At 39.2% G+C, this 12,240-nt stretch overlaps 1 protein-coding gene across 1 annotated transcript in view; it reads left to right on the forward strand.

Moving 5' to 3' along the window:
• The window catches only part of LOC122765070 (potassium voltage-gated channel subfamily H member 7-like), a 32,822-nt gene extending 22,698 nt beyond the window's left edge, over positions 1-10,124 (forward strand). Inside the window, exons 10-15 of the mRNA XM_044019139.1 lie at positions 2,024-2,229; positions 2,377-2,464; positions 2,620-2,781; positions 4,337-4,493; positions 6,776-6,956; positions 8,027-10,124. Of these exons, the coding sequence (XP_043875074.1) occupies positions 2,024-2,229; positions 2,377-2,464; positions 2,620-2,781; positions 4,337-4,493; positions 6,776-6,956; positions 8,027-8,326 (1,094 nt within the window). The 3' untranslated portion in view covers positions 8,327-10,124. The remainder of the gene's footprint in view (positions 1-2,023; positions 2,230-2,376; positions 2,465-2,619; positions 2,782-4,336; positions 4,494-6,775; positions 6,957-8,026) is intronic.
• Positions 10,125-12,240: the final 2,116 nt, after the last annotated feature.

Here is a 12,240-nt window from a genome sequence, read left to right on the forward strand (position 1 = left end):
CGTGAATTAGTTTTTGCTGTAACTTTATTTGCTCGCCAAAACAATGACAACCAACGATTAGCGTGCACATGTTCAGACCTCCGCATGTAGATACACGGGTGGAGGGCTTGACTCTCTGCCAGTCATGGTAAAACAAACAGGCACTGTCACATGAAGCTGAACTGAAGGAACAATGGCAAACTCAGTATTTCTTTACTGGTTTTTTTTATTCTAAATCAGTACTAATAACAAATACAACAATACATTATTCAGCCCACTATAATATTTAATCTTACAGAGGTTGCTCCACTTATATGTTGAGTTTGTCAGAGACTAAGCAGTGTAGATAATGGACTGAATGTGCAATTGATATACATTTGGCATTGCAACCATTCAAATGTTGAGTATGTACGCAGTTGTTGGGATATGTACAGTATATACTGTGTTATTTAATGAGTCGCATGCATGATTCTGGCTTCTTGATATTCACTCTGACTGGATGTAGAGAGTCTTTCGTCATCAGATCAGGTGCAGACAGTAACAGTCACTTAAAAAGAGACTCAGAGTGACTATTTCTCAAGTCAATACAGCAGCTAAACCACATCATGTTCACACACTTTGACAAGAATAGCAAGGTGTGCCTGTCATGCCCCCATTTCAGTCCTCTGGGCAACAGAGGCTGCTCATTTGACAAATCTCGAGACGCTGACATTTCTATAAAGTGGCTCCATGAAAGGTTGTTTGGCATTTTCAAAAAAAAAAAAAACATGATAAAATAGCTGCTACCCTTTTTTGACAGCACAATGAAAATGAGTTAAAGCTGCACAAAGATGAATAATGGAAAAGGGCATTAAAAGGACAAAAACAACACTAAGCTCCAAATTTGAAATGCTATTTTCTTTTTTTCGTAGTAAAATCGTCATGATTAAATTCTAAATATTCATCGCTCTTATTAGAATAATGAGCATTTATCTTCTTCGGGTGAACCACAACCACAACCAGGTGCTCTGGGCCAAGCTTGGATTAAACCTGCCATTATTCATGAGATGAATGCCCTCTGAAGCTGCACCTGACAGAATGGGGTTTAAGCTTAGCAAAAGCTGCTGCATCACACAAAACCCATTATTAACAAACACACTGGAAAAGTCACTGATCTCATAGATAAGCCCATTTGTATTCATACTAACATAATGCTCTATCAGCACCATTTGCCCCAATTCATTCTTGATTACTTGTACCTCACTAAGTCTGCTATCCGCTGCCAAAATTTCCCCGGCCTGTGACATCGTACTTTTTTGTCAACGGCGCTAACGCTTCCAAAACCAGTAGCATTGTTCCGCTGGTGAGATATTACTCTCTCACACTGCCACCCAAGCTAATGGCTATTTAAATCCTGGTGCTGAGAGCTGTGTGTGGAAAGAGATACAGCACTCTGTGTGAGGTTGTCCTTTGTGGTAGAGAGGTGTCTGGTGCATGCTGTGAAAGGCACACTGGCTGCCAACATATCATATCTCTTTCACTGGAACCCCTGCTCTCAATGTTGGCATTTAGTGAACCCAGAGACCAACAGAGAGATTTCACTGTGCCTTTAATGTGGACCTCCGCTCCGCTGCAAGATGGACGCCCGTTTCAGCCAAGGAAACTCTTTGTCTCTATAGTTTGAGAACTGACGTTCATGTTTTCCTACTAGACGTTTGGCTCATTTGGCTTTCGTTATGTGCTCAACACACAAGACCTTTACTTTCAAGTCAAGTGTGTCAGTAACAATCAAACCCTTCCTTTCCCTTCCACATCAAAGTTGCTGTGAGTTACGATTCATTTCTTGGCATCAATAATGGATCAAAGATAGAAAGACAACTGATGCACAGGCCCTGAGAGGATATCCACATAGAGGAGAGTCTGATTGATTTTCATTATTCACAAAAACAACAATGTCTGCTGCCCTTTAGCACAGATAATGTTAAACTATTCTCATAGAACCTTAATAATATTTTTTTTTCCCTTCCTTTATATCTGTATGTTTGTTTTTTTCTGTCACTGCCAGGAAAAAATGACATCTTTGGAGAAATGATCCATCCGTCGGCAAAGCCGGGAAAGTCTAACGCTGATGTGCGAGCTCTGAGTTACTGTGACCTGAGCACTATTCAGAGGGAAGATCTGATGGAGGTGTTGGACATGTACCCGGAGTTTGCCGACTGCTTCTTCAACAACCTGGAGCTTACCTTTAACCTCAGAGATGAGTCTGCCAAGGTAGATCATGTTACTCATATCATGATTACATGTAATCATTACCATGCATATGTCTATAATCAGCTGCTACAACCTCGCTACTCCATTTTCATTTGAAAAATACACAATTTCTCCTCCAGATTGATTTTAACCCTCACAATTTTGTAGCCTTCAGGTTCCCAGAGCGGTGATTCAGATGACGAGGGCACAAAAAGCATGAAAAGAAGAATCTCCTTCACACCGGATCTGTCCAAAGGTAAACTAATATGACTGCGTTCAGCTTTTGGGTTGATGGGTTGTTTTGGTTTTTTATTATTTCTAATTGTACATGTGTGAGTGCGGCTCGCTGAGAGCATCTATTCTCTGTGGACCGTGTTATTCCACAAACTCCTTTTAATTGCCATTCTACAGGGGAAAACGAGGAAGTTGTTAAAGACGCAGGAAGGGAGAGGGAGTCTAACCCGTGCCTAAGGAGATGTTCAGGAGTCCTTTATTCCTCCTCACCCAACCCCCCAGTCCTGGACTCAGATGTTATTGTTAGAGACAGCTTGGAGAGAAACCCGTCTTTTCAAGGTAATCTACAGAATCTTGTTTTACTAATTAGCTGTAATTATGTAAGGCAAAGGCATGTTACTACCCATTCTGGGTGGTGCGGTGGAAAAAAAAAAGATGAAAATAATTAGAGGCCAGGGTATCATATCTTATCTACTGAAGTATCAACTCAACAAATGTACATATTTCTCTTCAATAAAACACTGCAGCACAGTTAATAAAAACTTATGTGACAGCTACTTTATACTCCTTAGATCTACTGTGCAGAACTTTAATCTCCCCATAGTGGCTGTGAAGGCAATTATATAAACATCAGTCTTACTGTGTTGTGTTTTGGTTGATTTTTAATCCACTTTATGAACACTGATGTCTTTCTTTATCTGAAGCATCAGGAAATGTGGTTGTTGGACTGTAACGAAGACAGTTTTTGTTCCCCTCCTATCGTCAGCTCTGGCCGACCAGTCACTGCTGTTTTATGCGAAATCGTGAAATTCAGACACGTTGATATGCTGAATAAACTCTCCTTAGACCCTTTTGGTGGTGACTTGGTTGCAACAGTCAATTATTTATTTCTAAGTCCTGCGCTCCAGTGTCAACATTTGCCAACTAAACGGCATATCGATGTGTAGTTGTATAGATTGGATTCATCAGCATGATTGTAACCACTATTACTACATAGTCATGGATAGTTTCTTTCTTATATTTCTGATGCTTTTGTGTTCACACCTGTATCAACAGCAGCCAGCCAGTCCAGGGAGCTATTTTCTCTATTTACAACACTGACAAGCAAACATAAATAAGAGATGTGATTTCACTCTGGGCTAATCTCTGAGTTTCAGGTGTCCAACATCGATCCTTGTATGAGAGGGCCAAGCTTATAATACATTTAACACTGGTTTGCCTCATGTATAACCTTAGTTTTTATCAATAAATCAAAGTTTATTAAAGTGTTTTCCTCAGCGTGGAGTCATCGGAGGTTAAAAACATGCTATAAACTGTTACTATACGATGAGTAAACATCTGATTTGGACAGCCCTCCATGTTGTATGACTAGTTCTTCCCTGATCAAGGCTCAGAAGCCAACAGTTGGGAAAATGGAAAACACATTTCTGAGTGACAAAATAAGGCTGCTGTTAATTTCTAATGATGGAGGGATACTGAAATTACAGGCCAGACCAGGGGAAAAAGTAAGTGCCATCATAGGTGAAGACGTACAGCGCATGCAATAAACAATGGTAGTACAATGCCCGGCACAGACTGTTGCACCAGATAGTTTAATCACAGGCATAACCCACTGTGTCTAAAATCACAAAAGAGATTCTACCCATATCAGTGGGAAACAAGCTAAATACGACCAGGTGCCCAGCACAGATAACAGGGTTAGTTTGTTACTGGAAAACATTGCATGAACCAGGGCTTGATAAATGGCAACAAAGAAACCTATCCACAACTCTCCTGTATAGATTAATTACACTCTATTTTTGTTGGGGGGGGGGTTTTAGTGATGACGTTGTAGTGACGTCGTCCTGACCTACATGTGAGGATGTAAAGCGTGCGTGTTGCTTTGGCTTTCCAGATCTCTGCTGTGATAAATGGGCCTGTAAAAAACCTACAGGCTACTTGGATGAGTCAGCACAGTTCCGGGACCTGAGAGAGGATGATAACTCTGCCAGTGAAATCACCTATGGAGAGGTGGAACAGCGCTTAGGTCAGCTTCAAGAGCACTTAAACAGGTGCGTACTGTTCGAGTCAGCATGCAGATAGCTGACCTCCATGTATACGGTGTCTGTTATAAACCCAATACTCAAGAATAGGATCTTGACCCGTTTCTAACCATTTCTGGTGTTTGGAATTCTTTAAAGGTCTAGTATGTAAACATTTGAGGCATCTAAAGGCGAGACTGCAGGTTGTCTCCTCCATTAATTCATGCAGGACACGCTAGTCAAACGCCCCCAGCTGACTGCAATTTATTAGTCATGCTCCAATCACAGCCACTCTCAAGGTGATCCATATAAATAACACTCCTCCCTCAGTCATTTCTTGCTGCACCAATGCTGCCTTATACTGCTGCTGCGGCCAAATCTTTGCCAGCACTTCTCCAGCCTCCACTTTTCTAGATCAGAGTTTGGGGTGTCTTGCTTGGCGTCACTGTTGTATGAGGGGGTGACTTAGCATGCTGCTTGGCCAAGTCTAGCTGTATTTCCATTTCTTGTAATGAATTTTTTTTTTATGACTAGAGTTGTAGGAGCCATGTCTCATTTTTATTTGTGAGTTTCCTCCCCCCCCCAACCACTAGGGGGGTTGTATTTCATTTCTTATAGTTTGCCTGGGTCATGAGTTATTTGAGTCACCTGTCAGTTTACTCAGGTGTTTTGAGAGGCAAACAGTTTTCTGCTGTGCTCGGGGTTTAAGTTTTGTTTTTTGATTTGTTTATTGTAAATAGAAAGATGCATGTTTAATGGAAACGGAAACATAGCGGACATTGTAAGAAAATGAATGGCTGATATCATTTCAGACACTAAGGAAGAACCTGGTTGTGATTTATACCTGAGTGCACGTAAAAACAGACCATCAGCGCCACAGTATAAGACTTAGTTGCTACAAGAGTGATCCTGACAGAATTGGTATTATATTTAATTTTTTTTGCCAATAAAATATGACTTTAATATGAGTCATATTGGCTAACGCTCCAATCACTGCCTGTTTCAAATCATGGAAGCCATCATCTTCACACAAAGTCACATGTGCAGCCTGTGCAGACATGCGAGGAGAGGACATTTGAAGCAACTAACAAAATGAAAATAATTAGTGATTATTCTTATTAGTTATTCTATCACTATTATTTTCAGTTAGTGACTTAATGGTTATGGGTTGCTTTATTTATTTTTTTAAAGTTGTCACCTCCCACACTTCTAAAAGTAAGCATAACTGGCAGCGTGTAGTGTAGTTTCGACTGCTTCTGTGCATGAGTAGGTGGAGGAAGGAGCTGGCAGAAGCTGGATCTGAATCCTGGAAACACAATGTACTACTGTGGAAGCAGACCATATCCATGAGAATGAATTGGTACAAAAGGTGTTACAGTGCAGTGCTCAAAATATTAAACCAAGAACCGAGTGTGTTTGAAATATCTTTTGTTTAAATGTGATTTAATACGCTACCTTTTAGAATACATCTTTTTTTTTCCAGTCTCATTATTTTCTTTTTTGTAGTTAACTGGCTGACCATGGTTTCAGGGACACACCTGCAGCCAGCTGGTCACCGGAAATAGGCGCACAAATGAACAGCAAGTGGTATTTTTAGCTGGAATTATGACAGACAAAGTCAGACAGCATCAGGGAGCGTGAAATACTGAGCTGGCTCCATTTATTTTACACAAATGAGACAATTTATCCACTACACTCTATCTGACCTTGTTTTTTCACCTAATGTTATCTGGGTGCTGGAGTTGCAGCAAATCATTTTGTGTTTTTGTAACTTTGTCAAGTCTAAAAGGATATGTCAGGGGAAAAAAATGTGTGTGTGGCACTTTTCTCAATAAATCCATATAAATAGCCAAGAAAAATGCTTATTACAACCGGCAATGAAATATATATTCTCCGAGTAGTTTGCCTCACATTAGTCAAAACCCAGGAAGTAGTGTGTGCCGCAATTAAATATATTACACCTATGTATATTCAACAGGATTTATACGTAATTAAATTGTTGTTCAGTATTTCCCGATTTCGCCTGGTGACCTAAATATAGAGCTTGATTAAAGTCTTGTCATAATTAAATTGACCAAATGAGTGTGATGCAGTCATTTCCCAAGTAAATGCTGAGTTCACACCTCCCACACAAAGCTCATTATCACTCCTAGCAGGAGCAGCGTCTTTTGTCTACTACTCGGCTCCACACCGTCACTTGTCCACTGTGGAGGAGCAGAGGCTCCATCTAGTGCCCAGTAAAGTACAATGAAGTGTGTTTATGTGTCCATATCGTTTTCTCTGGGATTCATTTTTTTTTTTCTCTTTTTGAGGCTGGAGTCTCAGCTGATGTCAGATATTCATACCATCCTGCAGCTGTTGCAGAGACAGCCACCTCTGGGACCTCCAGCTTACAGCACTGTGACTGCCAGCCCAGACTATCACAGACCTGCTGTGAAGGTTCAGCCAGTTCCTCTGACTGCAAGCCACTCTTTCAGCAATACAGGAACTCAAGTAAGGAAGCTCTTCTAACTTTTCTAACTAAAATGTTTTGATACTTTCATGAACCTTTCTTTCTACTTTGTTGTGTCTGCCTGTCACAAGTTGGCTCAAGGCACAGGTTAAACCAGCGCTAAGTGCCAATGTCATTAAAAAATAAAAATAAATAGACATAATATTTTTAAAAAAAAGCATCTTCAGCTGCATCAGCATTGCAGAAGATGTGTGTGTGATTGTTTACTGGAGGTGAGGAGTTCAGGAATGAGAATATGCTCATACTTAACAGCCTTGGTGTGACAGGACACAGGTGACACCACTTTCCTCTAATGACCCTCAGTGACTGAATGCACCTGCAGGAAACGATCAGCTGACCCGAGCAGAGCAAGTGGAAAGGGAAGGGCCAATCGTGCTGCCACAGATTTCCTAATAACATTCATGGGAAACAATCTGAACCCACTTTCACATATTCTCTCACTGAACTTATGCCGTTGAAGCCAAGTTTTATAAATGCTTGTTTTGGACATTTTTCATTAATTTTTCTACAATTACAGGATTTTATATATATATATAACTTCTGATTCAAAACATATTTTTTGAGGTTAAAATAAATGATTTTCCCCTTTCAATTGCAAGCTTTCGACATTTATGTTGGAAGCTGAAATCTAAGCTACAGAAAATAGAAAGTGAATGATAGAAAAGTGCAGCTGTATTTTTAATTTAAAGAAAAAGCATCAAAAGCATTGAAAGGAAACACAAACATACAACTCCCAGAACATCTATGGTCGCATCAAAATAAGACAGGCAGACCAACATCATCATATAGAAGATAAGAGAAGAAAAATAATAAATTGTAATATAATCAGTACATACAGACTCATAAACATACTGTAGAGCAGCTGAAGTATAAGAGTACATGGCGCAATTGCAGCTGTTTTAATTGAATTGGTCCCATTCTCGCCCCTATGCATACATCTGTTGTGTGTGTGTTGTGTATTATTTTAACTGAACTGTAACTGGGAAGTTGTCTCGAAAAAGATACTTCTCAAAAGACTTCAAAAAGGTTCTTCTGTCACTCTTCTTGTTAGGACCCGAACCACAAACCAGAGAGCACCATTCAGGAATCCAAAGACTCTATGTTGGGCCTGTCCAACGTGAATGCAGCCATTGAAGACAGCCTTACAGCACTGCTTGTACAAAGACCCACAGACCCACAGCAGCAGCAGCAGCAGAGTCATCAGATCACGAGGCATCAACAGTCTGCGTTAATCCTTCTTCCTTCCGAAACATCTTCTACCTCCCCTTCCTCCTCATTCCCTTCTGACTCCAACCTTAACACTTCTGGACTCCACAGACATGTTTCAGACTCGGAGTTTCCAGTACAATAAACTATTCCTCGGCACAGTGTTATAATATCTAGGTTGTAATGCTGTAATTACTAAGTAGCAACTTATTTTATCAGCATGTTGGCACAGACATTATGTATTGTTAATTTACAAGGCCTTGGCGATATAAATAATATTTTTGTTCATGATGCATGTAGATGAAACACTGCTGTCTGCGGTTAACAGTGTCATAACAAACTGTTTTCCCGCGGTTATCAGTTGAATAACAACGGTTGATTATTGTTATAGTTATATATCCACGGGAGCCCTCCGATTCACATTTCTCACTCAAAATGTAGATGTCTAACCAATCAGGCTGGACCTGTTCAACCCAGTGGAAGTTTATAGCTTGTTCATAAAATCTACTTACACAAGGGTGCTGTTTAAGAGCCTCCAAGCTGGTTGTGATAGAGCACTACAACACCTAACCACCTTACAATCCAACTAACCAGGCTTTATACTTCAATTGGCTCTAGTAGGCTTTGTAGACCGCCCTGTGTGACTCTATACGACCCAACATACATTTAAGTGGTGGGGTAGTCTCAGTCCCATTATCATAACCTCCATATCACTGTCACACACGCGCACCAGAGAGATGTTTTCCACCCTCAATCATCGTCTTGCAAAGTAACATGATCTGACCTACCTCACACTAGGCTGGTCCCACAGTCCAGCACACTCCAGGATTTAGGCATTCTTCCAACATATCACTAGGGTTTCCTCCTTGCACCTGCGGTTGCGCCGTATGCTCGACAAGAATCCGGGAAGTGACTGAAAATAGAAAATGATGGCAAGATGCTGCCTGATACAGGACATTCCACGCAACATTATCATTGATCAATGACTGTGTTGTTGCTATTAGAGCCAATGAGAGAATAAAGCCTGCAGACAATACACTTAAAGACTCTACCTCCTAGAGGCCCTGAGACTGCAAATTCATTCCTGCAGCTGTTCGTGTAACGCAGCATTATTACAAAAGTGTAAGAACGGTTTTCTTATTCTTAGCTGTAGGCCTGTCTACACTGAAGTGCAACTCAGGGGTTATGGTCAATTGCACTGCAATATACAGATCAGTATGACGTATACTGTAGTTTTCTTCTTCTTTAAACTATGTGCATTATTTTCTGTGGTCACTGACGTGCACCTACTGTATTATTACATTTAGCCAAGAAAAGACACCATACACACTTGTCCAGGCAGACGTCAATGACACGCAGGTTTCTGCTGTTTTCCCAGTGATAGGCCTTGGACAAACAAGTGTGATATAGGCAGTTCTACATGGCAGTGCATGTGTTTTATATCTAATTACTGTTACGCACTGCTGATGAGCCCAAAGTAGCACATTAAAATATATATATAAATGATGTCAGCACACTCTTTTGGGATGCACTTAGAAGGTGCATGGGGAGAAGAGGGGGTGGGGGGTGGGGGCGGACTGAAGATACACTGAAAGTTGGTATATGTGCAAAATCAGGCCCCAGAGAGGGTCTTGTGCCTATACAACCAACCCAAATGCTAAAGTCAGCATCTCCATGCATACAGTAACTTACCACATAATAAGTCATCTTATTTCCCTTTACTGTTTTTGTTGGTGATGTACATTACATATATTATGTTGCTAGACAGTTGTTAGGAAACAATACATCATATTGCCAGATGTTTAAATATTTAAAAAAAATAAAAAAAACAAGACTTTTTTAAAGACCTGAGTAAAAAATATATAAGAAACTCTTTATGTAAACAGTAGTACATATGTTTGTTTAGAAGACGTGAGAGCAATAAATTAAAACACTTGCAGTTCTGTCATTGTTTTTCTCTCTGTTTTTCAGTCCACCTGGTAACACAATATTTACTTATTGTACATGGATTTACTTTTACATTATGAATGGAGTAAGAGAGCCCATATGAATATGAATGAACCAGGGATTTGTGGGTGTTTTCTTAGGAAAATCCTCTTTTAATTTTCTTAGATTATTGACAGACTGTAAGCAGCATTGTAATAATGTTATGGTGGAGTCATTCTACCCTACAGTACAGTAAATAATTTCCATAAGCTTTTGCTTTGTCTTTAAATCTCTTATATCTACAGGTAACAATGTCACTACAGCTGTCAAATATAATATATCCCTGTGAGTAAAATATATATGCTACTGTACAGTATGTGCTTTTAATGATTAATGCTAATTATATCTACGTCCACACTTTTGCTTGTGGACATTAGGCTAAATTAGGCTAAGTAATAACAGCATTGTTGATAACCAGTGTTGTGCTAGTTACTGAAAAATAGTAACTAGTTACAGTAACTAGTTACTTTGTTAAAAAGTAACTCAGTTACTTAAACCAAAAAGTAATGTGTTACTGAGAAAGTAACTTTTCAGTTAATGTAAAACGTTTTTTCAATGCTCCCATTAAATAAAGGTTGATGCGTGCATGCACGTTCCATTCCATTAATATTATTATTGTTATCATTAAAATATTATTATTGTTAATAATATAATAACAATAATAACAATATTATTGTTGTTATTATTATTATTATTATTATTATTATTATTATTATTAATAATAACAACAACTGTGCATGGCACCATGCTGATGATCTGTCTGAGGGCAGGGTCCTCCACTGTGGAAATGGGTAGCATGTCTTCCACTACATATCTAACGGGAAAAAAAACACGTGTTTTTATCTGTAAAATGTTACCATTGGACTCTTGAAATAATAGCCTGACATTGCTAAAATTGATCCAAATAAACAATTAAACATACCGTGCTATTGTTTTATCAAGTTGTGCCTGGCTATGGGTCCGTCTTTCGAACTCCAACCGCTGCTGCTTGGGTGGAGTGGGTGTGTGCTCACTGCTGTGACTCTCGGTCTCGGAAGCTGCGTTAGCTACTTTAGCTGCTAACTTTGTCGAAGCATGCCGCTTCTCCAGGTGCTTCAGCAGATTGCTGTTGTTCGCCGTAGAAAGTATTTTTGAACCGGGACACAGTTACCGAAATGTTGTTTTTCCCTCTGCTCTTCAGTTGAAAATAATGTGAATTCCTCCAGGAGGAGAAACTTATCTTCCCCTTCTCGCTCGCGGACAAGTGCTTTGTTTTTCAATTCAATAAAACTTTATTGATCGCTAAAATGTTATCGGAACTCTGTGCCGTTGTAAAACCGCGTTAAATTATTAGTTACTGAATAAAGTAACGGCGTTACTAATACCGCGTTACTACCCAACACTGTTGATAACACAGTTCTACTAAGTGCAATTGAAATATATTGTAGTTATTTGATAAAGACCCGACATCATGATGAAGATGTCTTTAGTGCAGCAGAGACCAGTGCTTAACAAATTACTATTATACCACCTGTCATAAAAATTTGATAAAAATTCTTTAAAATCTTTTAAAAACTTGTTTAAAACTAAAGCAGTTATTGTTATTTATTTGGCAAATAACACACTGAATTCACCTTTTTACACCCACATTTGAGCAGGCGGCTCACTGGGCTTCTCTGATGAGTCAGAAATGAATAACTAAATCTTTCTGCTCAGGTAAGCAAGTAACCAACTATAAACAAGTATTAATAATCTGCTTTACTATCTATTTTTATTTTGATTTTAAACAGTAAATTCATGGATAACAATAATACTTATTATTGTTTTAGCATAAAAAAAAATATAATTTCGATTAAAGAGCTTATACATACTACCGTATTGAATATTACAGAAACATCAATTAGAAACAGAACGACCACTTACACTGTTACTTTAGGGCAGCTGTGGCGTTGGGTGGCGGTGTAAAACATTTGCACCGTATATCATAATATACAGTGAGATTCAGAGTTCTACAGAAATACAACGCAATCATCTACAGATATGTGGTGAGTTAAGATGAATGAACAGCAGAAACAACTTTATTTAACCACAGAA

Source organism: Solea senegalensis, linkage group LG2, assembly GCF_019176455.1.
Source record: "Solea senegalensis isolate Sse05_10M linkage group LG2, IFAPA_SoseM_1, whole genome shotgun sequence".
Taxonomy (NCBI): Eukaryota; Metazoa; Chordata; class Actinopteri; order Pleuronectiformes; family Soleidae; genus Solea; species Solea senegalensis.